Consider the following 26,881-nt stretch of genomic DNA (forward strand, 5'->3'; position numbering starts at 1 on the left):
AGTCATTGATTTAAAAACTACAAAGAAAATAATAAACAAATTCAACAGATTAATAAAAAATAAAACTAAAAAAAATTAAAGAGTCAGGGGAGATGAGGACTCTCCCCTACAGAGTAAGTTCTCTCCGGATGGAGGAATTTTTTTTTGTAATATTTTGTTGTGAGTTTTCTGGCCAAGTTTATTTTTCTTTACTCTCAAATTCACTTTTAATTAGCAGGCAAGTTTATTGCAACAAGTTTACAATAGCAAGCGATCCCCAATGTGAGAGTTTCCAAGACAAAAGACTTTTTCAAGGGCTACTTATAAGGTAACACCTACAGTTGTGATATATTTCCTTAACTTAGGGTTTTGATCAATGGCCATGGACATGAGTATTTAGTGTTTAGTAAAAATAGAGGCCTTTTTTAGCATGTCTATTATTTTAGTTTTGTTGTGGGTGTATAAGAAGACTATGTCATTTCAAAACTTAAGGGCAATGGCATTGAACAAAACATGTTGCTGTTTGTATTATATGATGTCCAGTCACATAAGCAAAATTAGCACATTTTTCCCTTCTATATTGTAATGACTATAAGTGACCTATTCTCTCAAGTTAAATAGAGATGCATTTTTGTTATTGTGTGTTATTCACAATAATCATGTATGTGCTTAATTCACATGTGAAACTAAGAATCTAATGACTCGAGTATAACTAAAGTCAAATAGCATGTAGCAAATAATGGTTTTGGATCAAACAACCTGAATTCAGGAAAATTGGAGTTGCTTGAAAAGAAACAGTATTTTCCCTTGTTACAAATCAAATGTCAAATCAAAAATTCCTTTTTTTTTTTATGAGAACCAAGTACTTCATGCCATCATTACTTCACAATCTATGAGCATATTCAAAATGATCCTTGATTTGATTAGATAAAACCATTTCAACCATTTTTCATTACATTAATTCATGAAATCACTGCATTTTCATCATCAAATTGACCTACTTTATGAATTTATTTGCAACAAATACTTTATACATTTTTTAGTACCAATTGAAATTGAATTTCTTCTGGCGTCTCATAAAAAAAAATTAGACATCTTCTTGGTGAATTAGGAAAGGATAACAAATGACATAGAAGTAAAATTACAAAAAATACCTTTGTTATCACTTACAAAGAATGGCTCATATGACTATATTTTCTGCTAATATTCCACCTACAGGAAGGATGTGGCACTAACTTCTTACTTTAATACATGTTAAAAAAATGATTATGTATTATTTGTGATTCTACTACTCTACAGTATGAAGAGATTTGCAATTAAGCCATCTTCATGACACAATCAAGAAATGATTCTTGCCTTGACCTTTTTAAAATATGGAAACAATATTGTAGTCCGTCACTATCCATGAGATCAGCAACTGTAATTTTGCCACAATTGTTATGGTCTACAAGATGTTTTTAAAATAAAGATAAAAATAATTATAATTTAAAATTGACATAGATAAGCATTAACGTAAAATTATAATAATTGAAGTAAAAATTTATAAAGGTGAAATAATTAAATTTTAAATTTTAACGTAAATGTGTGAGAGTTAACATAATTTTAGTGAAAAACAAACATTTAAAATTTATATTATTGAGTTAAAAGTGTTTAATGATATACAAATTTTAATTTTTAAATAAAGAATAATAAGAATAAAAATAATTATAGCTAAACATTGCCATTAAAAAAACTTAACGTAAAACTGTAAAAATTAACGTAAAAACTTATAAAAGTGAAATAACTAAATTTTAAATCCTAACGTAAATATGTGAGAGGTAACATAATAAGTTAATTAAGTAAAAAAAATCTAATTTTAGTGAAAAACAAACATTTTAATTTTTATTCTCGGGCTAAAAGTGTTTAATGATATATAAATTTTAATTTTTAATAAAGATAAAAATAATTATAGTTCAAAATGGACATTGAAAAGTTTTGACATAAAACTGTAAGAATTAGCATAAAAACTTATAAAGGTGAAATAAACAAATTTTAAATCTTAACGTAAATATGTGAGAGTTAACATAATAAGTCAATTAAGTAAAAAAAATCTAATTTTAATGAAAAAAAATTAATTTTATATTCTCAAGCTATATAGTGTTTAATGGTATATCAATTTTAATTTTTAAATAAAAAATAATGAGGATAAAAATAATTATTGTTTCAAATTGAAATAGAAAAACTTTTACGTAAAACTGTAAGAATTGATGTAAAAACTTATAAAAGTAGAATAATTAAATTTTAAATCTTATTGTAAATGTATGAGATATAACGTAATAAGTCAATTAAGAAAAAAAATTCTAAATTTAATAAAAAATAAATATTCAAATTTATATCTCGAGCTAAAAGTGTTTAACAATATTCAAATTTTAATTTTTAAATAAAGAATAATAAAGATAAAAATAATTATAATTCAAAATTGACATAGAAAAACCTTAGCGTAGAACTGTAAAAATTGATGTAAAAACTTATAAATGTGAAATAATTAAATTTTAAATTTTAACGTAAATGTGTGAGAATTAATGTAATAAGTTAATCACATAAAAAAATAAAATTTTAATGAAAAACAAACATTTATATTTATATTATCAAGCTAAAAGTATGTAAAGATATATAAAATTTTATTTTGAAATAAAGAATAATAAGGATAAAGATGATTATAGTTAAAAGTTAATATTGAAAAGACTTGACGTAAAGTTATAATAATTTATATAAAATCTTATAAAAGTGGAATAAGCAAATTTAAAATCTTAACGTAAATGCGTGAGAGTTAACGTAACAAGTATTAATAATAATTTTTATTGAATTAATTAATTAAATATAATTTTAATATTACAAGAATAATATTCTTATTATTTAACATAAAAAATAAAATAAAATTAAAAGTTAAATAACTTTTAAAATAAAATAAATAAGTTTAAAAATAATTTATGTTATTTTCCTAAAATAGATAAGTTTAAAAATTATATATATTGTTTACCTGTTATATAGGTTTTTATTATTAATTGACCTTATAGTAAGGTTAGAGTTATTTACCATTAATTGTGTGGTTGAGACATGAAAAAATCATAATTGTGTTAAATCTGCTTAACCTGTTTAAAACATAATTAGTTAATTGTGTAATCATAATTTATTTATTATCTATTTATTTAGTCATATTCACCTATCATGTAACAATTAAGGCCCATTTATTGATTCATATAAATTATTATGAAGATTAAGATGTATTAATATGAAATTTTATTATATTTCATAAATATTATGATATTTATAAGTTTTGGTTGTAAATTTAAATAAGAGGATTATATTCTAACTATATATGTATAAATTTAATCATTGTAATTGTGTTAATTATATTAATAATATAAACAAGTTATAAATTGTATAAACTTTAATTGTTTTGTATACAATTTAACTTAATAAATTTAATAAAACGAGTTAGTCGAGTTTTATTGTGTTACACATTAATTAAACTTATCCGTCTACGTGTATAAAGTCATGACACGATTAATAGCTGTTACTATTTTATATTTAAAAAATTCGATTAAGATATGGATATATCTAAAAAATAAGGAATAAACTACCTGTTAACATATGAGCTAATTTACTCTAAATAATAATAATAATAGTAAAAAGATTTGGAAAATATAAAGGTCAAAATTTTAAAAAATTAGTAATAGAAAAATGGGGAGTCCAAACCCAGGAACAGGTCATATCCAGATTTCCAAGTTCCTAAGCAAAGTTAAAATTCTCTGGAAAACGAACAAAATTGAAAATGAGAAATCTAAAGAGAGAGAGAAGGGAAGTTGTAGAATTACAAAAAGAGAATGCAACCGCCATTTCTTTCTCTCTCTTTTGCGTGAGCTTCTTCATGGTTGTTGCTCCTATTGTACCAGACATTCAATTCACACAACTGCCATTCAACCCTTCAACTTTGAACATTTTACAATATATTTTATTAACAAAAAGTAACTGGAAAGGAATTCGGTTAGCTTTGTTCCCTTGTTTTGCTATTTTAAATAGGAGATGAAGTAGAGGCTTTGGAAACTAACACTGCTGCGGAATTCAAAGAAACCCCATTTGCATAAGGTACCTGATAAAGCCTCCACCGTTGTTTTTCGGTTTGGGTTTTAAAGTTTGCTTAATTCCACGAATGTTGCTCCTGCATGAAGGATGGATGGTCTGATATCAGCAGAAGAATATTGACAAATTCTAAAGACACAATCAATATAGAAAGGTACTGTTTTGTTTTTCCTTGGACAACTTTATTTGGGTTTGCTTTTTTGAATTGAAGGTTGTTAATCTTATTAATGTGTATCACTTAGATTTGGGTTTTAAGAATTAAGAGAGCAGGCTTTTAAAAATTTCTGAAATTGTAATTTTGGGTTTCTCTTTTCAGTCAAACTCGACGTTTTCTTTGATGGGTTTTTGTTTCTTTTCATGTTTCTTCAATTTGTAGAATTAAAATTGGTCAAAAGGCTTAAAGCTAAATTCCCATTGCATTTGCCTCTGTTTGCTATTGCAGAAAGAAAGAATCAAAGAAAACCAGTACTTAACTTGAGACAACTGCAGCTATTTTGTTTTGATTGAAGCTTTGGTTTAGATGGCGGATTCGGCAGTGAACCCCAGGATTGTGGGAGCAAGTGGGGTGGAGGAAACATCACCCGATTTGTTGAAGAACACGCCTTATAACATTGCCAGATTGGAGGATGTGATAGAGCATTGTAAGGGTCGTCAGAAGTATCTTGCACAGACGAGGAGTCCTTCTGATGGGGGTGATGTCCGCTGGTACTTTTGCAAGGTTCCTTTGGCTGAAAATGGTTAGTTTCTGCTGAATTTTAAAGTCTAGTTTTAGTTGTGATTCTTTGCTTCCTGTCTCTTTTGGTTGTGTTCTTAGGGAGGTTTTTTAGCTACACAGGCTGATGCATCGGAAACATTTAAATAGATTTTCTGTTATTGTCAGGGGTATTATACAGGTCTTGTGAATGAAACAAATTGGTCAACAGCATGTATTTAAATACTTTCAACAAACTAGCCCCCGCCCCCACCCCTTTTGTGGAGAATGAAGAGCTTTATATAAATTTTGATGACTTTTTGCTTTTTCTTTCTACAGAGCTGGCTGCCTCAATACCTCGAACTGAGATAGTGGGAAAGAGTGACTATTTTCGTTTTGGGATGAGGGATTCTCTTGCAATAGAGGCATCTTTCTTGCAGGTCCTCTTTACTTTTGTTGCATGATTAAGCTTCCTTCCATTTTCATCTTGGTAGCTAGACCTCTTTTTGACTCTTGAATCTTTTTTGGAATTTAAACAAGGCTCTGTTCTCTTATTAATGATTTATGCCACTGCAAGTTTTACTTTAGATACTAGAGCAGGTTAGTTAGGTTGAATAAGGAATCAAAGAATGCTGTTTTATTGTGTCTGTCTGTCTGTTATTGGTACTATTTAAAGAAGAGGATTGAATCATTCATTATAGGCTAGAAGTAATTCTCCCATCGACTGGCTTAGGCAATCCACTGGGGGGATGGGATTAAAATAAGCTGGTAGGATGAAGAATTGGAATGTTTACCCTCCAAATAGAAAAAGCCAATACCTCCTCATTCCTTTTCTCCAATCTTCTTGACTTGTCACAAACTTATTATAAAGACAACATGAATTGTGTCCAATCCTGCTTTTGATATTATACCAAGCAGAAAAGAAAATCACTCTTTGTCCTATCATATCCTACCTTTTCTTAAGCCTGATTTATCTAGCAAATCCCTGATGTTGGTTTCGTAGCTTTAACTACTTATCATATTTTATGTGAACTGGACCTTTTATGTGAAGTTATTAGGTGGTGGCTTTTATTATGTTCATCCAATAGTTTGTTGAATATATATTTACCAGAGAGAAGAAGAGCTACTATCTAGTTGGTGGAAAGAGTATGCTGAATGCAGTGAAGGTCCAAGAGGACAAAGTAGTTCCGGAAAGAAGTTGGACATGGGAGAGGATTCATCTTCTTCAAAGGCTTCTCAATCAGCCCAACTATGTGCAGTTGAAGAAGAGAGGGTTGGTGTCCCTGTAAAGGGAGGGCTCTACGAGGTATCTCATTCTTATCCAAGTTTCTACTTTTCCCAAGTAGTCAGATCTTTGTATGTCATAGTTTGGAGCAAAAGATGTATTATCCTTCAGTGCAAGTCATCTATCTAGCAAGATGGAGGATCTTTTTCCATAGTCATCAGTCTTTCTTAAGATAACCAAGAAATCTTTATATGCCAAAATTTTAAATAATTTGTTGAAAAACTGGGCCTTCATTCATTCTTTTAAGGCATTTGACTTATTGCCTTTTTATTGGTTGGTTGTAATTAAGTTTGGCCTCGCACTTAGGACTGAACTCAATAATGAAGTCTGCCATTCCTACTACTTTTTGTGTTTAAATACGTTGTCCTCCGCATTTTTAACATCTTTCTCCTTCTCTCTTCTTTTGTTTTTTGCCAAGGTTTTGGTAATAATAGCAATGTTGATGGATCATGAACCTTCATATTTTCCTTTGCATCTGTGTGCTTGTGTGTCTTTTTTTCTTTCGTTTTGGTATTTATCCAGGTGTCTGGGCATGCTTGCTTATTGCGTGTGTTTATGTGTGTTTGCATGTGTATTGTTGGATGTTAGGATTATCAGTTGTTGTGTCTTTTCCAAAAGTATGTTATACTCTGTTTGAAATTACATAACTGGATATAGAGGTAGGCAGGATTGTGCATTCATGAGTTCAAGTAGTGTTCATCTTTAAGCCATTCTATTGCCAGGTGCAAATGATCTTTGGCTTTGTATGTATTTTTTTTTGCAAAATGGCTTTGTATGTATTAATTGTATTCTTTGATATGTTGCCATATGTTTCTACATGGATGTTACTCCATATTTGGGAGATTTGGAATGTTGTTTGAATATGTATGGTATGCCTTCTAAGTTACCATGTCATCCTCTTTTACTGTCTTTTGCATGAGGATGAGGCTGTGTCTCATCCTCCGGTCCATATTGTCACATTAATTATTTTGTTCATGTGCTAGAGTGACATATTCTATAATTGAGAATTTTAAAAATAATTTTCTGGTTGATATCAAGCAGTAAGTTTTATTTTCTCATATCAGGGATTGCCTTTTATAACTGAGGTGATTTAAGTAATGCAGGTCGACTTAGTTGAGAGACACTGTTTCCCTGTTTACTGGAATGGAGAAAATCGGCGTGTTCTAAGAGGTCATTGGTTTGCTCGTAAAGGGGGCATAGACTGGCTTCCACTTCGTGAAGATGTAGCTGAACAATTAGAGATGGCATATCGTAGCCAGGTTTGCCTCAATATTATCAACATTGATGTTATAAGATCCTCTTTCCTCCCAATATATTTTAATTTACCTGTTTTTTCATTGTCTATCCCAATATAGATCCTAAATTCTGCAAAAATGCTGGAGACCTTGTTGCCTGTTAATCCCATAGAATTTGAGGGCCATGTGATGGCTTTCCAGTTATTGTCATCTTTATTTTCTTATTCTGTGCTTGTTTTAACCTGTTCATTCTTGTTCTTTCCATCTAATTGAACTTAGGCATAAGAATGCATCTTTATCGTTTTTAGGTTTTTTAATATAATTGAAAACACTGATGAAGCTGAACTTGTTCACAGGTTTGGCACCGTAGAACCTTTCAAGCATCAGGACTTTTTGCAGCTAGAGTTGATTTGCAAGGCTCTACCCCAGTATGTATATAATTATCTGGAAAGGGACATTCTATTCACTCAAATCATAATATAGTGTCTAAGGACATGAGGTTCAACATTGAGTGCAGGGACTTCATGCACTTTTTACCGGAGAAGATGATACTTGGGAGGCTTGGCTCAATGTTGATGCTTCTGGTTTTTCCAGTGTTATTAGTTTCAGTGGAAATGCAGTCAAGTTAAGACGTGGTTTTTCTGCATCTCACTTCCCCAAACCAACCCAGGTTTCTGTCCTTTTCCTTCTTTTATCTTTAACAGCGAGAAACAATCTACCCTTTATTAGTACATTTGCTAATATGCAAGTTACTTGTGTGTGGGGGCCTGAAATCGGATCTTTGTTGGTTGATCTAATTTTAACCAATATGATTGGCTTACGTAGGATGAATTACGTCAAAGAAAGGAGGAAGAAATGGATGACTATTGTTCTCAGGTATGCTTTACAGCATTTTGCTTGTTCCGTATATCTCTGGGTTTTACTAAGATCTATAAGATGTAGTTTAGTTTTTTCTTAATGCTTTCTAATATAAAACATTATAAAAAAAAGAATTTCATAATATTTCTCAAAAACTACAAATTTGACTGGGGAAAATGGCAGCATTGAACTAAGTTTCAGTTAAGGAAGTCAAGGCTTGGCATGTTATCGCTGTCTATATTTATTATACTGCAGTGAACGGGGTAACCATGTAGCTAGTCAACTGTTCTCTATTACTTCCTATATTTGAAAGCAGCTCAATGGAAATATTTGCCTGGTTGACTGCGTCTAAATGATATGACTTATTCACTGAAATGAGATGTTGCTTGCCGCATAATCTTATGCTTTTCCTGCGTTTGATCAGATGAATTCATTGTTTAATGTAATATACTAAACTGTGCATTTTTTCAGGATTGACTTGGGCTAAAAGTTATCAGGAAAAACTTAAGCGTTTCGTCGTATAGTGTTTTATTATTGACGTACATAGAGTGTGTGTATGATCCAACAATAGTGTTTTTAGTTTCTGATGTTGTGCTTCTTTAATATCAGTTAATGTGGTCTACAATAACTTTTCCAATTATTAATACAATGCACGCTTTTTAATACCATGATGGGTTACGATGGATTGATATTAGTAATTGCCTGAAAGATAAATAAATATTTGTTTTCTAGTATATGCTTAATTTTGTGCCAGCAAACCTTTCATTTGATGGATATTTAACATGGAAGATATATTGTAGACTTGTTGTATGAGTGCAATTCCAAATTCTTTTTTAATTGAATCTTAAACTTCTAAATCTGCATCTTGGTAAGGACTGCAACCTTATTCCTTTTCTCTTCCTCTAATTTTCTATTTGTACAAATAGTGTGCATGTGTGCATGCATAAAAGCCTGTCTGTCTGTTTAATGGATGATTACAGTAAGACTGTTTATATTTAATCTAGGTTCCAGTTCGGCACTTAGTCTTTATGGTCCATGGTATTGGTCAAAGGTTGGAGAAATCTAATTTGGTTGATGATGTTGGCAACTTTCGCCATATCACAGCAAGCCTTGCTGAGCGACACCTGACTTCACACCAACGTGGCACACAAAGAGTCCTTTTCATCCCATGTCAGGTAGTAAATTGTTCTTCTATAGTGATTTTATACTTCCTTTCCCTGTTTGGTTATTTCTCTTGTTAACAAGAATTTTTTTTTGGTTAATATATGTAGTACAAAAACATTCATGTGAATTAGGCTCTATATCATCGTCAGTGCGATTGTCATCATTATCATTCACTCTCTGTCATTGATCATTTTGATGATACTGTTTTCTGGCTGTGTTTTGGAATTTTTATGTAATTTGAAGTGGATAAGATTTCTTTATCTGATATGAGTTGACTTGCTGTCGCAATGTGACAATCCACTTGCCTGCACTTTAGACATTACAGGGTGTCTTGTATGCAAATTAGCAAGGCTTTTATGCAGTAAAGACCCTATGTTGTTATCTTATTGGTCCATTTGTAATAATTACCTCAATATTGTTACACAACATTAATACTTTTAAAGGTATTAGGTATTGGGTTATTTCTTCGAGGCTGCGTGCTTTTCTTCAAGTTGTTTATTTATGAGTTATATATTTTAATTTTCCTTTAATACAGGGAAATTATAGCTGAAAGTTGCCACTGGAATGTTAAAGGTGATGGTTTTAATTAAACCCTTGTTTCTTGGGAAACTAACTGCTTGAAAATCTGTTTTGTCACAGATAAATTTAGCCATCCTTGAAAGATTTCAAGTGGCATAAATGAGAAGATAGATGAAGCCAAAATAAAGAAATATTAGAAACAAAAGAGATGAATCTGAAAAATGAATTCATGATGCACTATACTGTTTTATCATGTATACATTTATAGGCCCATGTGTACCTTTTTGGCAACAAAAATGTTATTCTAGTTCATTGTTTTATTATGAAAAGCTTCTCTGGTTTGGAATTTAAAATTTTCTTGGTTGAGTGCAAGGACATTAACAGAACTAATGTCAAAATAGTACAATGACATAGTGGTCGAGGTTTTTATTCTTTGAAAATTTGAAGGAATAATTAATTTTATTTGCATGAAAGATCTGGAGAAATGACAATGAAATTCAAACATGAGGGACCTTTCTATTCTAGTAATTTGGTTAGGATGTATATTACATTGTTTTTGACATTATTAATTTGCCCTTATTGATTTGTAGTTGTCTTCTTTTGTTTACCTTGACCCAAGTCTTCATTTTTTATGATAGATGAAGTGAAAGAGCATGACATGTTAAACCTTTTGTTGGTACAAAAGAGGTCACAAACCCTGGCCTATCAGCCTATTATCACTTTTATCTTCTAGAATCAAATGAGGCAGCCTTGGAGGTGGATGATTTAAGACAACAATACCTGGTTCCTCATCATGACCCATATTGGCTATGTAGTTGCACAAGCATTGTCCTCCCTAAGAATGTGCTTAACTGCCATTACTTTTTATTGAACCTTGTGAAATAGCTTAATTTTTTAATGAGGGATACATAGTTTAAATGCTCTTAACCATTTTGAAGCCTGAAATTTTCTTATTCATCAACTTTGTAGGATTATTAGTTAGTGCTTATTCTTTGAGCTCACTGACATTCATAATTTTCTGCAATAAGATGGATTTTCTATAGGAACAGATTGAGACCCAACAAATTTCGAGAATAGGTGTGGTCTGAGCAATTAATGTTAGGAAAGGTTATGTGGAAGCTATTTTTTTTGTAGATAAATAATGAGGGTTCTGTATAATTTGGTTATTATGATATATGTGTAGACATGTATGGATGGCATTTTCTGCTATAAGTCTGGAATATTGCGGGATTTTGTTGCATATATGTAGTTGTAAGAATGGATATATATGTCTTGTAAAATTTTCTATAATATTTGCTATGAGCTTATTTTTCTGGTTTTTATTCTCTTTTATATTTTAATGCAATTTTCATTTCTTCCTTTTATTTCTGATTGCTTTTTTAAATGGTACCTCACCTGGCATTTGTTTTTCAGTGGAGAAGGGGCTTGAAGCTCAGTGGTGAAGCTGCAGTTGAGAACATCACACTAGATGGTGTGAGGGGTTTGCGTGTTATGCTGAGTGCTACCGTTCATGATGTGTTATACTACATGAGTCCCATATACTGTCAGAGTATTATTGACTCGGTACTGTCTTCGCAATTATACATTTTTATTGTTTCTTTCATTTTTAATATTTGCAGTCTGCATGATTATTCAAAAATGCTTCTATTAGTTTGTGTTTCTGGAATCATTAGATATAGCTCTAAATGATGGAGGAATTGCAGAAGAATTTATCAAACAATTTCAGCAATTTGAGATTTAACTCATTGCTCGATTATTACATGAGCTTTAGGTCAAGTGCTAAACTGAAGTGTTTCAGATCTTGCCATAAAATGATCAGTCTCACAGGGGAATGAGCTCTTACATCTCTTGAAGGGTTTCCTCTTAGATATCTAATACTGCATCTTTAATTATCTTGCACTTGAACTTCTGTAAAGGAATTGAGATTTTAATTACCATAAATCTGCTCTGTGAAAATAGGGGATGTTCTTTAATCTAAAAAATGATAGGAAAAAATTTCGAGCTACCGTTGTAGAATTTTTTTTCAAAAAGCAAGTACTTGAATGTGTAATTTTCTTTTACTCATCCAAAACAGTTACTTTATTGACATTTCTAACGTTTAAATATCCAAATGAGATTTCTAAATTTGTTAAGAACTACTATATTTAAATCTTCTTGTATTAATTTTTGGTTATCATGAATTTGTAATTTCCCTCCCATAATGGCATATTGTTATCTGCTTCTTTTTGCAGAGAGTACTGTATCTATACTAATATATAATGGGAGTGACTGAGTTTGGTGTCACAAGTTAAGTGATACTAATTCAGTTGACAAAATTACAAAAAAATCTAATCAAATTGCAAAATAACATATAAATATAAGGTTATATCTATCATTTCCCTTCCTACATATTAGGATTGGCGCCCACCCTGCATGCACTTAAAAAGAAAAACTACCAATTCCCTTCAAAAAGAAAAAATACCTTAAAAGAAAATTACTTTTTACTTTTAGAAAACAAACCTGACTGCCTTATGTTCTTTTTCCTCTCTATTTTAACAATAAGGAATTTTAGTTTTTTTCAAGAGAAAAGGTTATCACATCTTGCCTTTAATATGGATTTTTTTTTTTTATCTTGTAAATATTTCAAGGTTTCTCGGATGGGAAAAGGTGCAAGATTGTTGGTTGATCATTTTGGATATAAAAAAAGGAAATATATTTGTAAAACATGCTCTTTTAGCTTATTATCAATGATCTCTGAGGAGAGTTGGAGGAGCTTTTATGCATCCAGATGTAAGAAATCTACACTAAGCTTTCGGGAAATTATTTGGTTTAGTATTATGGAGGAGAAATATAGGGAGTTGGTATAGGTTCAGGCTAACATTGAAGATTTATAATATGATCTACTTTCTGAGAAAATTATTGATACGCAGGGAGGATGGGTAGGGAAGCTCTTACACATTAGGGTGTGAGAAGCATGCATTAGTTTCCTGGAAGTTAATAGGTATTGCATTACCGATGATATGTTAAAGGTTTCTATGGCAAATATTTTGTATATAGATACATAAAATTTTAAGCTATCTCACTTTTCTTATTCTTAAATCATTTTTTATATATGTCTTTTCTGTTGAATTTCTGTGTCTTAACTTCTTGCAGCTTTGGTGCATTCCTTCATTAAATAGGGTTATTACATTGCCTGAGAACATTTTTAAATTTTGAAGCTAAATTAATAGCAATTCTTGTCCTCCAGGTTTCAAACCAGTTAAATCGGCTGTATTTAAAGTTCCTTAAACGGAATCCTGGTTATGACGGAAAGGTATGTGTCTGGTTGAATGAGTATATATTGTCTTTCATTAAGTTATGTAACTACTGTTTCCATGTTTGCATATAATGCTTTTGTAATTACGACAACAATTCTGTTTAGGTATCCATATATGGTCATTCTTTGGGAAGTGTTCTCTCCTATGACATCCTCTGCCATCAAGAGAATCTCTCTTCCCCATTTCCAATGGAGTGGATATATGAGAAACACTCAAAAGATGTAGAATGTTCCCCTGATATGAATAACCAGTCTTCTAAGTGCAGTTCTTTGGCCAAGCTAGAGGAAAAGAGCTCCACTATGATGAGCAAGGATGTAGTGGATTGCCCTGGTGAAGACCTGGGTTCACAGCCAATTCCATTGGTGATTGAGGATGGACATGTTGAAGATAATTTCTTAGAGTTAGCTGAAATTAATGCAGTGTCTGAGGACTCTATGCAGGAAAGCCTTAAGGAGGATGTGCATCAATTACTTAATGATTCTGGGGAAACTCCTCAGCTGGATAAGGGTGGGTTAGGTGAAGCTACAGATGTACACTTTGTTCCCTCAGCCGGTCTTTTGGAGAAAGCAACTGAGGAAGAGAGTGAAGAGGCCCCAGATAAGGATAAAGCAATCAAAATGCTTAGAGAAGAGGTGGGATTTTCAATATACATATAAAAGCACTAAGATGCACATACTTATGCATACAGGCGGGATTTCTTTGTTTCTGTGTGTACTGCATATACACACCCATCAATACATGTTTTTCCCTGGCTTTCTTGGATTTTGATGTGTTAAATGAAAGTTTCCTGCTTCAGGTTGATTCCCTAAAGGAAAAAATTGCACAATTGGAATCACATAACAGTGAGGATACTGATGGTACGTTGCTTCAGGACTTGACAATTATCTGGTTTGTTTTTGTGAAGAAATTCTTATGTGAGTTTTGATGTCTTATGCAACAGAAAATAAGGAGATGCTTTTGCAAAAACCAACTACATTGCAGAAGTTTGATAAAAAGCTGCCACTGAAGCTAGATGATGCACCAAAGAGCTATACCCCTTACATCAGATACACAAAGCTTGAATTCAAAGTATGATGAAAAAATTAGTAAAAGGTTTTCTTTCATTGAAAAAATTTTCTTGTCTTGTAATATAGTGGCTTCTTTTTAAGATATATTACATGTCTTATGTTCTTTTTTGCGGTATTTAAATACACACAAACATTCAAACACAAGCAATCCTTTTTAGCGGAAGAAAAATTGGATGGTAGATATGTTATAGTCTTATATGAACTACGTTTAACATTTTATGAAATTTGTTACTGATTCAGTTCAACTGTTATAATAACAGGTTGACACATTCTTTGCAGTGGGATCACCTCTGGGAGTCTTCCTTGCCCTACGCAATGTCCGTATTGGACTTGGTAATGCTTAAATCTTGGGTGTCTTTGATGTGCTTCAGATATTGGTGATGTAAATTCATTAAGCATACTTCTAAATTTTTTATTTCTACTTTGTACAGTTTTAGGTGTTATATATATATATATATATATATATTTTAAATAAAGGATGGACTATTTTCTGGTGAGAGATATAACTCTCACATTTGTTATGGAGTCACAGAAAGTTATGACCATTCTAATGAATGATTTCATTTTATTATGGTTGTTGCTATTTAACTCTATGCTATGCCTTGTTCGATAAATGATCTCACTTACTTTGTTGCTGCTTATTTCACTTAATTGTTTTAATGATTATGCCCAATTTTTTTAATTCATGTGATTAAATTACTACAGATTACTAGCATGCCACAATTTTTTTTGTTCTCTATGAAGATGCAATTATCTAGTTCACCTTTTTTTTCAGCTTCCCTCATATCTCCTGTTTAAAGCAAATCTTCAAGTTTTAAATTTATGTTTCTGAGATTGCTAAAATTATCCTAGTTTCTTGAGGATAACTTATTTTTCCTTATGTTCTCCATTCTCATAACAGTTGTTTTTTTTCTTTTTGTACTTTGTCTCATGCTTGAACTGCTAAGTGTTTTTCTTTGTATTGCAGGCAAAGGGCAAGATTATTGGGACGAGGAAAACATTAATGAAGAGATGCCATCTTGTCATCAAATGTTCAACATTTTCCACCCATTTGATCCTGTAGCATATAGGTTTGTGTTAGCCTGTTATGCATTCTTTGTTCTCATTGGAGCAGAAAATGTCAAATTCCTAATAACATGTTTGGTGTGAAGGAAGGAAAAAAGGTGAGGAAGAAGAAGGAAAGTAATTTTTCCTTGTGTTTGGTATGAAGGATGGAAAATAGATTGAAAGAAAGAGTTTAGGTGTAAAATTGTTAATTTTAGTTGAATGAGTGTTTTCCTCCTAGTTATGGAAGGAAGGGAAAGGTGAAATCTACCCATTTTCCTTACCTCCTATTTCCTTCCTACCAAATGAAGGAAAGGATGGAAAGAAAGTAGTTTTTCCTTCCACCCCATTTCCTTCCTCTTTCCTTCCTACCAAACACTGTGTAAGAGAAATGGTTCATGGAGGCTTTGGCATGAGCTTTTTTGATTAGCTCATCTGAACTGGCAGAATTGTGAAGCTACACTTGGGTGTAGACAAGAATATGATCTCCTTTTTATCCCTTATTTTTAGGAGAAGGTGGGGAGGGCGAGGCGAGGAATGACTCATTCTATCTTTATGAGTTTGATTTGTTGGTATATATGCATGTCTCTGTGTGTGTCCTGAACTTGGCATCCTCTCCCCCCACCACCACCACCACACCCCCCCCCCCCCCCCCCCACCCCCCCCCACCAACATGAAAAATTGAAAATTTGCCTCTACCCCTTTCTGTTTCTCTTTCATTCAGGACATGGTCCATTTTTCTTCTTTTTAGTTTGTAATTATAATCTATCCTAAACTTGACAAATCTGTGTTGTATTTTTATGCAGAGTAGAACCACTTGTTTGTAAAGAATACATCACAAAACGTCCTGTCATTATCCCTTACCACAAAGGTGGAAGAAAGCTGCATATTGGATTTCAAGTAAGGCCTTAGATAGATGCATAAATTAATCTTTTCCCACTTTCTCGTATTCACCCTCTCTTTGGTGTATCTTTAACCTTTTTGTCTCTTTCACTGTCTACCCTACCTCTCTTTTGAGCTTTCATCCCTTCTCAACCTTTGGTGTGTTATACGTTTAGGAATTTACTGAAGATTTAGCTGCTCGCTCTCAGGCAGTAATGGATCATCTCAGCTCTTTGAGGGTGGGCCTCTATTACACTTTCCAGAGTTAATATCTCATTGTTTGTTACATTCAGAAGCTTTGTTTGGTTCCACTGCTTTGACTCCTATGAACTATGGATTTCTCAAAATTTTCTCAGTTCCAGATTTGGTCTAAGTGCCAAGTCCATGGTTATTCTGTAAAATTTCATGTGTTTATGCATAGGAAGCATGGTCAAAATCCATTTTATTTCTTCTGATGGCAAGTTTAACCATTAAAAGTCATTATCATTCTCTTATTCTTTATTGCTTTTGGGATGATATAATGGTAATATTTAGCGGAAATTTAACCTTGTTTTGGCCTAGTTTCTACTTAAGGAACTACTCTGTTTATTCATATTTTGTTGTTGATGTTGCTGTTGTTGTTGTTATTTTGTTTATGGTTTTTTTTTTTTTTATAAGCTAGAACAAATGTATGTGTTGACAGTTTCATGCTGAATGCAACCAGGTTATGCTGAAGGTTTTGGTCCCTTTTTGGTTCAAACTCCCAAAGCCGTGGCTGTTTATGTTGTAGGAATTGATTCAAAACTTTTCAGCAATAGTTAATGAATATCTGAACCTTGAAAACATATCGATTTATTTATCCATAATTTTTTTATAAATAACTTGAAATACATGGATCATTTCATCTTAGTAACCTGGAAGCAAGTACTACAGTTTACATGTTCAGTGCTTGGGTCATATTGAAGTTCCAAACTGTATGCAGATACATGGTGATCGTATTGGTATCATTTGAGTACCAAGTTGCCATGAATCTTCTATAATACATGGACAAAATGAATTTGTTGCATTGATTTTTTATAGTACGATTATAATGAATCTGCCAAACTTGAGTCTCAATTGGATTTGGATCATGGTTTAGGGTCATAAGCAAATTACATTACTAATTTACATTTTCAGTGTTTAGTTTCTGGCCTTATAAATTTCTAAATTAGATGTTTTTTGAACAGGCTAAAGTGCTCACAGTTTGCCAATCGAGAAACACTGACAGTCTAGAAGGTAATCAGGAGTTTCTCTACAACTTTTTGCATCACTTTTGGTTTTAATATCTTTTTTATGTGCACAAAGTAACACTGAAAAGATGGGGCCAATGTTACCTTTGTGCATTTATTGATTGGGACTTAATCTATATTATACAGGACCAGAGAAAGTGGAAGAAAAAGAAGAGAGGTCATATGGTACTCTAATGATCGAGAGGTTAACCGGAAGTGAAGAAGGGCGGATAGATTATGTGCTTCAAGTGCGTAGTTATACAGTCTGATGCTATTTGATTTCATTTTCTTGGTTTTCTCTGGCTGTCTTTGTATGGTGTGTGCCTGTGAACATATGAAAATGAGACTGCACATGAGTTTTTCTTGCTACACCTTCCTGCTAGCGGTAATTGCTTCTTTAGATTTATTTTAACAGTTGTCACTGCAGCAATGTTTTGGTGTTTTTCTAGTTTGTATCATGGGATCTAGTTAACAGAGCACTGCTCATGAAAGTCTGTATAGACCTCTGGCTCTATCCTGTAGCCGGCCAATAGATATGATGGTATATACTTGGAGAATGAGGTACTTGGATGCCAACTCATGGTCTCTCCTGGCCTCTTGCTATTAGCAATTAAAATTCTAATTGTTAAGACATACACACGATTGAGTAGTATAAACAAATTGAAAACTAGTAATTTGAGTTGGAATCTTCTGTAACTAATGTTAAAGTGAATAGGATAATGCCAATCTAAAACTCAAGGATCAAAATTGCATGGAGCTTTGTGTCATTAAAGAAAGAAATGGAGAGTTTGGTTGGTTGGTTTTTCCTTCTTTTGAAACATAAGGATGTTTAGCTTGTGCACTTATTGTCACTGCCGGCTCATATTGCTGATTTCTCCTAACTTGAGTCTTTTTGTTTTCTATGCAGGATAAAACATTTGAACATCCATATCTACAAGCCATTGGAGCGCATACGTAAGATTCTTGATTCATTTTATATATGTATGTATGTAAGAATGTACGTTGTGTGTGTGTGTGTGTGTGAGTGAAAACACTTTTGGATTATTATGTTGGGCTTGACTAGTGGGCAAACTTTTGGTATGCTATATATATTCTTTGGCATATTGTTATAGTTGCTAGACATTGTGCCTGTGACAGGTATAGTCATTACAATGGGTTGTCCTTTTCAGCCAATCCATAGGAAATCTTAAAAGTATAAAATATTTTCTTTAGGTAATGTGTCAACCAACATTGTCATTGGCATGTTGATTGAACTATATAAACAAGGTGATATGTCGCTACTCAGGATGGGATAAGTGTTTAGATGCACCTAATTTTATCCAAATGGTTCTGATGCAGAATGCCAAGAAGCTAATTAAGGAATTAACTTAAGATTTTATCTTGTTACTTTGTTGTATATATGGGGTTTAATTGTAATATATTATAGAAATAGGTCTGTTTTGGTATTCTATATCTTTAGGGTTTAGGATATTAGCTTGGCTTTTCCATATTTGGTATGCCAAGAAGTTAAGTTTGTTAGTTTTCTATTTGGAGTCTAAGTATTTTTTAAGTCCTGCTTGGGATAAGAATTCTAATTCTTTTAGGATTAGGGTTTCTAGGAGTCTATGTAAATCAATGTACACTTTTTATATAGAATTATTTATAAGAGAATCTCCAGCATTATTGCTATTGTGGTTGTGTGATGCAATCAACCTTAGGCGTGATTTCTATGGAACCCTAGCTGTGTGAAGTTTAGGGATCTTTTTTCTTCTTCCCTTTTCTTTGTTCAATTTTTCCATGGTTCCTCGAGATTTTCAGATTACAAAATAGCCATAAACCCTATGCCCTTGCTCTCCTACATATATTAAATTCTGAAACAAATAATTTGTTGTTGGCTAATGTTAAGTGAAAACAGAGAATAAAACAAAATTCTCTGATATATTATTTGAATTACTAGGTGCTAATTATATACAAGAAAACCTATCTAAATTAAGTCTGGAAATCTGGTAAATTACCAGAAATTAGGGAACAAGAAATCAGGAAATAATCCAGCAAAAAAAGGAAAATAAAGAAAGCAAATAATATCCCTAAACTAACTCCTACAAATCTGGAATATAGTCAATAAAATAAATTGATAAGCTGTCAACACTCCCCCTCAAGCTGGTGAATAGATGTTGGTCATTCCCAGCTTGTCTACTAGCACTTCAGAACTCGGTCTAGGCAGCCCTTTTGTTAGAACATCAGCTATTTGTTGTTTGGTAGGCACATAGGTCATGCAAATCACTCCATCTTCTATTTTTTCTTTGATAAAATGTCGATCTATCTCCACATGCTTTGTTCGGTCATGATGAACCGGATTATGTGCAATACTTGTTGCGGCCTTATTGTCACAATATAGCTTCATAGGTCCCATACTAGACACTTTCAGTTCTTCCATTAGCCTCTTTAACCAAATCAGCTCACAGGTTCCTTGTGCAAGGGCTCTAAATTCTGCTTCTGCACTGCTGCGAGCTACAACTGGTTGCTTCTTGCATCTCCAAGTAACCAGGTTCCCCCAAACCTTTGTACAATAACCAGATGTAGACCTCCTGTCCTCAACTGAACCTGCCCAATCTGCATCAGTAAATGCCTCCACACTTCTCAGCTCATTTTTCTTGAAGAACAAGCCTTTACCGGGTGTAGACTTTAGATATCGCAAAACTCAGTTGACTGCCTCAAGATGTTCTTCACTTGGAGAATGCATATATTGGCTCACTACACTTACAGCAAATGCAATATCTGGTCTTGTGTGAGATAAGTAAATCAATCTTCCCACTAGACGTTGATATCTCCCCTTATCTACTAGAATTCCACTCCTTGTTCTTCCAAGCTTCATGTTCATAACTATCGGTGTTTCAGCTGGCTTGCAACCAAGCATCCCTGTCTCTTTCAAAAGATTTAATGTATATTTTCTTTGAGAGATAATAATACCTTTCTTGCTTCTTGCCACTTCCATCCCTAAGAAATATCTTAGTTGCCCAAGGTCTTTGATTTCAAATTCAGTCCTAAGAGTTTTCTTAAGCCTCTCCATTTCTTCTGTATCATCTCCAGTTAAAATAATATCATCCACATACACAATCAAGATAGTTTTCTTTCCATCTTGTGAATGCTTGAAAAAAAGAGTATGATCAGTTTGTCCCTGCTGGTAACCATACCTCTTTATAGTCTTTGCAAAACGGTCAAACCAAGCTCTTGGTGATTGTTTTAATCCATATAGTGACTTCTTCAATCTACATACTTTTCTGTTACCAATTGCCCCTTCAAAACCTGGAGGCAAATCCATGTAAACCTCCTCATCAAGCTCTTCGTTGAGAAAGGCATTTTTGACATCCATTTGATGTAGTGCCCAATCAAGATTAGCTGCTAGTGATAGTAGCACCCTTATAGTGTTTAACTTTGCAACTGGAGCAAACGTTTCTGTGTAATCCACCCCAAAAACTTGAGTGAATCCTTTGGCAACTAAACGAGCCTTGTGTCTCTCTATTTCACCATCTGACTTGTACTTAATGGTGAACACCCATTTACACCCTACAGAACTCTTACCTTCGGGTAACTCCACTACATCCCAAGTTTCATTCTTTTTTAGAGCTCTCATTTCTTCAAGTACAGCAGCCCTCCATTCTGGCTTTTCAAAAGCTTCTTGAACATTTTTTGGAATCTCATCCCCTTCAATCTTTTCTGTCAAAGCTCGAAATGCTCCTGATAATTGGCTGTAAGATAAGTAATTAGAGATAGGATGTTGAGTGCATGATCTAACCCCTTTCCTGAGAGCTATTGGAATGTCCCACTCATTAGGTTGAGTCTCCACTTGAGGCAAATTAGAAGTATCACCAGCACCAATAATTTCAGTTTCAGTTTCAGCAGTTACCTGTGGATTGGACTCTTGGCAACATGGTTGATGAGTGAAAGACTGCACTTCTTGAGGCTTTTTGTTTCTTCGTGAATAGACACGAAGCTCTGATTGTTGTTGACTAAGCCCATTTGGATCTTCCCCTGTTTCCAAGTCAAAATCTGTTGATGACATAATTGGAGGATTTCTATTTCCTAGTGGTGTTTCAGGTATGTCAGCAACTACAGGAAGAGGAATAAGACAATCCCAAAGCTTCTCTTCTCCTAGTATCTCCTCCTGAAGAGTAGGATTTGGGTAAAAAGGTTGATCTTCAAGGAAAGAGACACCTAAGGAAACAAACATTTTTTTTGTGGTTGGACAGTAACGTTTGTACCTTTTTTGACTAGGAGAATATCCAACAAAAATACATTTTATAGCTTTAGGATATAATTTTTCACGGGTAGGACTGGTATTATGTACGAAGGAAGTGCAGCCAAAGACTTTTGGAGACAAGAAGGTGTATAATCGAGTTTGAGGGTAGGTTTCCAGTAGTATACTCAAAAGAGTTTTAAATCGGAGGACTCGGGATGGAAGTCTGTTTATCAAGTATGATGCAGTTAGGACTGCCTCACCCCAAAAGTGTTTAGGAACATGAGTTGTGAACATAAGTGCACGTGCAGTCTCCAATAGATGGCGATTTTTACGTTCAGCAATTCCATTTTGTTGTGGGGTTTTGACACGAACTTTGGTGGAAAATTCCATTTTCTATAAAGTAATTGCTAAGAATTGAATTGAAATATTCCCGACCATTATCTGTTTGAAGAATTTGAATTGATGTATCAAATAGGTTTTGGATCATTTTATGGAATTGTTGGAAAATGGTGGCTGCATCTGATTTTTCTTTGAGAAGATAAACCCAACATGCTCTTGAATGGTCATCAATAAAGGTTATGAACCATTTGGTTCCTGAAATATTATTTACCCTTGAAGGACCCCAAATATCACTATGGATCGATGAAAAAGGTTTCGAGAACTTGTATGGTTGATTTGGATAAGAAGTACGGGTATGTTTGGCAAATATACAAGTTTCGCAATGAAAAGAATTGATATCTTTATTCTTGAACAGAGAAGGAAACAAGTTTTTCAAATATGGAAAACTAGGATGGCCTAACCTATTATGCCATAACATAATCCTACTGGAAACTGGAGTTAATTCACCACTTAGAGCCAGAGCTTGTTTGTTCACTTGTCCATTATCCTCAAGGTAATACAGCCCATCACGCATCTTAGCATTGCTAATCGTCCTCCCCGATAGTAAATCCTGAAATTCACCAAATGATGGATAAAACTTAGCCACACAATTCAAATCATTTGTCAATTTGCTAATAGACACTAGATTACATTTTAAATTTGGAACATGAAGAACAGATTTTAGTGTCATATTAGCCAAATTTGCAGATCCTTTTCCAGCAACAGATGATAAAGCACCATCAGCAACACGAATTTTGGAATTTCCCGAGCATGGGGCATAGGTAGAGAACGACCTGTGGCATCCAGTCATTTGATCCGAAGCTCCTGAATCCATAATCCAAGGGCCATTAGATTCAGAATTTGCACTCAAGGCAGAGAGATAATTACCTTTCTGGGCTATAGAACAATTTGAAGTTGGAACTTGTGCACTAGTTCAGTGTTGGGCAAGAAGGACTTGTATTTGTTCAAGCTGTTCCTTGCTAAAAATTGATCCTCCAGCCTTGTTTTCCTCTGCGACAGCTTGAAAACCTCTACTTTGTTCACTTTGTTTACGTGCCTTCCAATTTGCTGGTTTTCCATGTATCTTCCAGCATGTTTCTCTAGAGTGATATGGACGTTGACAATGATCACACTATGCTTTATCATTATTCCGATTCCCACGCTGATCACTAGAGTTGGTAGGTTCATGTTTTTTTGAAACAAGAGCAGAACTTTGGGACAAGTTATCTGAAATAACCTCTGTAGTCACTCCTAACATAACACGTTTCCTGCTTTCTTCCCTTCTCACCTCTGCATATGCCTCTCTAATGTTTTGAAAAGGTTTTGTCCCCAAAAGTCGACCTCGTACCTCATCTAACTCCTTACTTAAACCATGAAGAAAATCAAATACCCGTTCTTTTTCAAGCATCTGCTTATACTTTAAGCTGTCCTCATGACAATGCCAATTTGTTTCATAAAACATATCCATCTCCTGCCATAACTTAGTCAAAGTATTGAAATACTCAGTCACTGAGAGATTACCTTGCTTTGTGCTTCTTAGGGCAGATCTGACCTCAAAACATTGTGCTGAGTTTTCCAGATCTGAGTACATTTCATGTGCCATATCCCATATCTCCTTTGCTGTCTTGTAGAATAAATAAGTCTGGTCAATCTTAGGCTCCATGGAATTAATTAACCATGCCATAACCATGGAATTCTCTGACTCCCAAGTTGAATGACCTGCTGCTCCTTCCTTTGGTGTTACCTTTGTACCCGTTAAGTAGCTGAGTTTTCCTTTGCCTCGTATTACTAGCATAACTGACTGAGACCATTCAAGGAAATTGGCCCCATTGAGTTTGTGTTGGGTTATTTGGAGAGAATGGGTTTCCCCGACAGTAGAAATCACAGATGAAGACACATTTCTAGAAGGTTCAGATGACACCTCTGAGGAACCTTCTAGAGTTGCATCTGCCATGGCTGCTTTGGCTAACAATAATGGTCAGAGGATAGTCAGAGGAACTGAAGCTCTGATACCATGAAAACAGAGAATAAAACAAAATTCTTTGATATATTATTTGAATTACTAGGTGCTAATTATATACAAGAAAACCTATCTAAATTAAGTCTGGAAATCTGGTAAATTACCATAAATTAGGGAACAAGAAATCAGGAAATAATCCAGCAAAAAAAGGAAAATAAAGAAAGCAAATAATATCCCTAAACTAACTCCTACAAATCTGGAATATAGTCAATAAAATAAATTGATAAGCTGTCAACATTAAGCATCCAACCTGAAAGCAATGGGAAATAGGTGGAGAGATCCAACTTTAGCATAAGGTTATAGCAGATTCTAAACATAACTGATGTGGGAGGATGCCACTTAACAGCCCCCTCTGATGTGTAGGCCCAATACTAACAACTGAACAAAAAAGCCTGTCATGTGGACGAACAAAAAAGGGGCAACAAACAACATATTCATAGAGAGTCTAGAAGTATCTTAGGCTCTGATAACATGTAAAAGCATTCAAACCTAAAACCATATGACAATAGCTGCAGAAGTCAAACTCGAACATAATGCCACAACAAACTTTAAAACTGATTGTTGTGGGATAACAACCCTTAACAGTGGAGTTGCTAGTTTTCATTGCAGATGGCCAGGCTATCCTTGTTTTGTTTTTATATTGTAATCTATGGTGGCACCTTAAGGTTTGAGTTTGGAATCATAAATGCTTGTTATTGACATAAATACCAAACTACTTTTTTCTAATAAGAAAGGAAAAGGAAAAAGCATTATGTGATCAATGGGGTAAAAGAATGAAACGTTAAGGTCTTGCAACCGCCATACAAGCCCCAAAAAAGAGAAGTGCAAAATTCACATTATCCTTGTTCTTCTAATGTTTTGCAGTAAGAATAATTGTGATGGTGTAATAGATTGAACCCTGTCTGTGATGCTGCCTTAGTTTGTCTAGATTACATGTATTTATTTTATTCACAATTTAATGGGTAAACCTTGGTTGAACAGAAACTATTGGAGAGATTATGATACTGCACTTTTCATTTTGAAACATTTATATCAAGATATACCTGAAGATCTCAACTCTCCTGTGGAATCTAATGGAGGCAGCTCAAAGGATCAGAATGTTTCTACGGGCTTGTCTGATCAAAGAGAGACCACTGATGAAGAACTTCCATTGACATTCTCTGACAGAATTATGGTCAGAAACTTCTCAAGTAAAGCTAAGAAATTTATCAAGAAGCCTTGAGTGACAACAGATTTCCCTTTCTTGCTGTACACCAGATTTAAATGCAAGCTGAGCTTATTATGAAGTTGTGCACTAAACCTTCATGATATGACATGTTGCTGCATTTCGGGCCATAATCTTGTGTTTTGGACAGTTGACATACCACTCTTCTACATTGGTTTTTGAAAATTATTGGAAAGAGGTGTGCCATGGAGAATTTATGATTATTGCATCAGGGATGTTGGCATGCTGCAGTAGACACAAAGATGTTATTTTTTCTGCATTCCTCTGTACATGAAAGGAGATACGGACATTTGTGCTGAATTAATCCATCCTAGTGAATTTAGGTGACTTGGTTCAAATGTGCAAGTTTTTTCTTAAAGCGCAGAAAGTGTCCATACTACATAGTATATACACTGAAAATCTTGTTGTTTACTAATTGTAACAATATAAATTCTTGCTGTCTTTAGAACCACGAAAGGTCATTGAATCTTTTAATTTTGCCATGGCAAAATTTGTAGTTAGTTCATCTACAATTAATCCGGGATTTTATCATATTTAGCTCATGATAAGCTGTCAATTACGTACTTGTCTCTATCTGTTATGAATACTATAACTTCTCATGTTAGAGAGAATGTAGAGGCCATCACCCTTCTGGCTGTGGTTATTCTTGATAGACAAAGTTAGTTAACTTGAAGTAAAATGCCTAATAAAATCACATTTCGTTTGGGCTAATGTGCTGGGGATCTCAGACAGTCGTTAAAATTGCTGGGAAGCTCTACTTCGACCCTGAAGTATACAGGTATGATTCTGTTGCAAACAAATATATTGAGTTCTAGCCTTGCTGCAATTTGGTGGGAATAGTCTGTGGAAGTAATTATGTTTTCTATGCCTTTTCTTATTTATTTATTATTTTAGCACTGTTATTGGATTTGACAATGCCATGTAACTTTCCTTTGCTGGTACTTTTGAATCTGGCATATGCAATGAGAAGGCTTCATTAATAGATGCAGCAGAAACATAGAAGAAAGTGATCTAAAGATACAACAAAGAGTTTCAGTTTATTGATCTAAAGATACAACAAAGAGTTTCAGTTTATGATCCTACAATACATTCATTTTGGACGATTCTCCAGTGTTGAAATAGTCTGTTTATACTCCTACTCCTACATTCATCTAAGACGTGCTATTGATTCATATAAAAAGACTAGCACACAAAGGCCCAAAGCATGTTTGATTTCATCCACAAGTGGCACCACCATTCTGCACTCTAATTTAGCTCTGCATGGCATCATAATATGGTGAATATGACCAAGAAATTGTTCCAATCATTGTTTACCAAAGACATTCAACCATCGTTTGAATACAAAAGATAGGAGATAGATTGAAAATGTGGTGAATATCATCAAAGATGAATTTCACTAAATTGACTCTATTTCCATGTTTAATGTGGCAGATGAACCACATATCTTCTTTATCAAGGGAAGAGTAGTTACTACCCCTTGTTGGCAAGGTGTGAGACACAATGAGGTGCAGAATCCTATCATGGAAGGACAGACGAGTAACACTGTTGATAGGACTATCAATATGGGAGGAAAACGATAGGCTTCATTGTCTAATTCTAGCTCAGTTAAGTTCTCCTCAGTGCAATCTCTTCCATGTGTAGGCAACCCTA

General features: G+C 33.8%; 2 protein-coding genes across 8 annotated transcripts; one reads left to right on the forward strand and one right to left on the reverse strand.

Moving 5' to 3' along the window:
* The first annotated feature begins 3,721 nt into the window (after positions 1 to 3,721).
* On the forward strand, positions 3,722 to 25,721 carry SGR2 (shoot gravitropism 2 (SGR2)). Of its 7 annotated transcripts, none has more exons than XM_007019826.3 (23): positions 3,725 to 4,107; positions 4,191 to 4,255; positions 4,544 to 4,838; positions 5,132 to 5,232; positions 5,904 to 6,098; positions 7,181 to 7,336; positions 7,669 to 7,740; positions 7,830 to 7,982; positions 8,138 to 8,188; positions 9,175 to 9,345; positions 11,267 to 11,416; positions 13,080 to 13,145; positions 13,254 to 13,781; positions 13,946 to 14,006; positions 14,090 to 14,217; positions 14,477 to 14,549; positions 15,184 to 15,286; positions 16,067 to 16,160; positions 16,319 to 16,381; positions 17,348 to 17,396; positions 17,537 to 17,637; positions 18,297 to 18,343; positions 24,988 to 25,721. In XM_007019826.3, the coding sequence occupies exons 3-23, from the start codon at positions 4,622 to 4,624 to the stop codon at positions 25,226 to 25,228; spliced, it is 2,820 nt and encodes a 939-aa protein (XP_007019888.3). In that variant the 5' UTR covers positions 3,725 to 4,107; positions 4,191 to 4,255; positions 4,544 to 4,621; the 3' UTR covers positions 25,229 to 25,721. The 7 variants fall into 7 exon arrangements, with proteins under 7 accessions (XP_017981317.2, XP_088665436.1, XP_007019888.3 ...); XM_088809308.1 differs by having other exon boundaries at positions 4,611 to 4,838; XM_088809309.1 differs by having other exon boundaries at positions 4,622 to 4,838.
* LOC148761290 (uncharacterized) lies at positions 23,119 to 24,994 on the reverse strand. Its single transcript, XM_088809311.1, has 2 exons — positions 24,257 to 24,994; positions 23,119 to 23,951 (listed from the first exon to the last, which is right to left on the reverse strand). Exons 1-2 carry the CDS (start codon positions 24,321 to 24,323, stop codon positions 23,119 to 23,121), a joined length of 900 nt encoding a protein of 299 aa, XP_088665437.1. The 5' UTR covers positions 24,324 to 24,994.
* Positions 25,722 to 26,881: the final 1,160 nt, after the last annotated feature.

This window comes from Theobroma cacao, chromosome 8 (assembly GCF_053813885.1).
Source record: "Theobroma cacao isolate CCN51 chromosome 8, ASM5381388v1, whole genome shotgun sequence".
NCBI classification, from domain to species: domain Eukaryota; kingdom Viridiplantae; phylum Streptophyta; class Magnoliopsida; order Malvales; family Malvaceae; genus Theobroma; species Theobroma cacao.

Bases quoted from the DNA above. Each gene is read 5' to 3' on its own strand.
- SGR2 (XM_088809306.1), top strand. From the start codon at position 4,622: ATGGCGGATTCGGCAGTGAACCCCAGGATTGTGGGAGCAAGTGGGGTG. The intron at 7,983-8,137 runs GTTTCTGTCCTT...TGGCTTACGTAG, and splicing joins ACTTCCCCAAACCAACCCAG to GATGAATTACGTCAAAGAAA. The intron at 16,161-16,318 runs GTAAGGCCTTAG...TTATACGTTTAG, and splicing joins AGCTGCATATTGGATTTCAA to GAATTTACTGAAGATTTAGC.
- LOC148761290 (XM_088809311.1), bottom strand. From the start codon at position 24,323: ATGTTTAGAATCTGCTATAACCTTATGCTAAAGTTGGATCTCTCCACC. The intron at 23,952-24,256 runs GTTGGATGCTTA...CATTATTGTTAG, and splicing joins CTATTTCCCATTGCTTTCAG to CCAAAGCAGCCATGGCAGAT.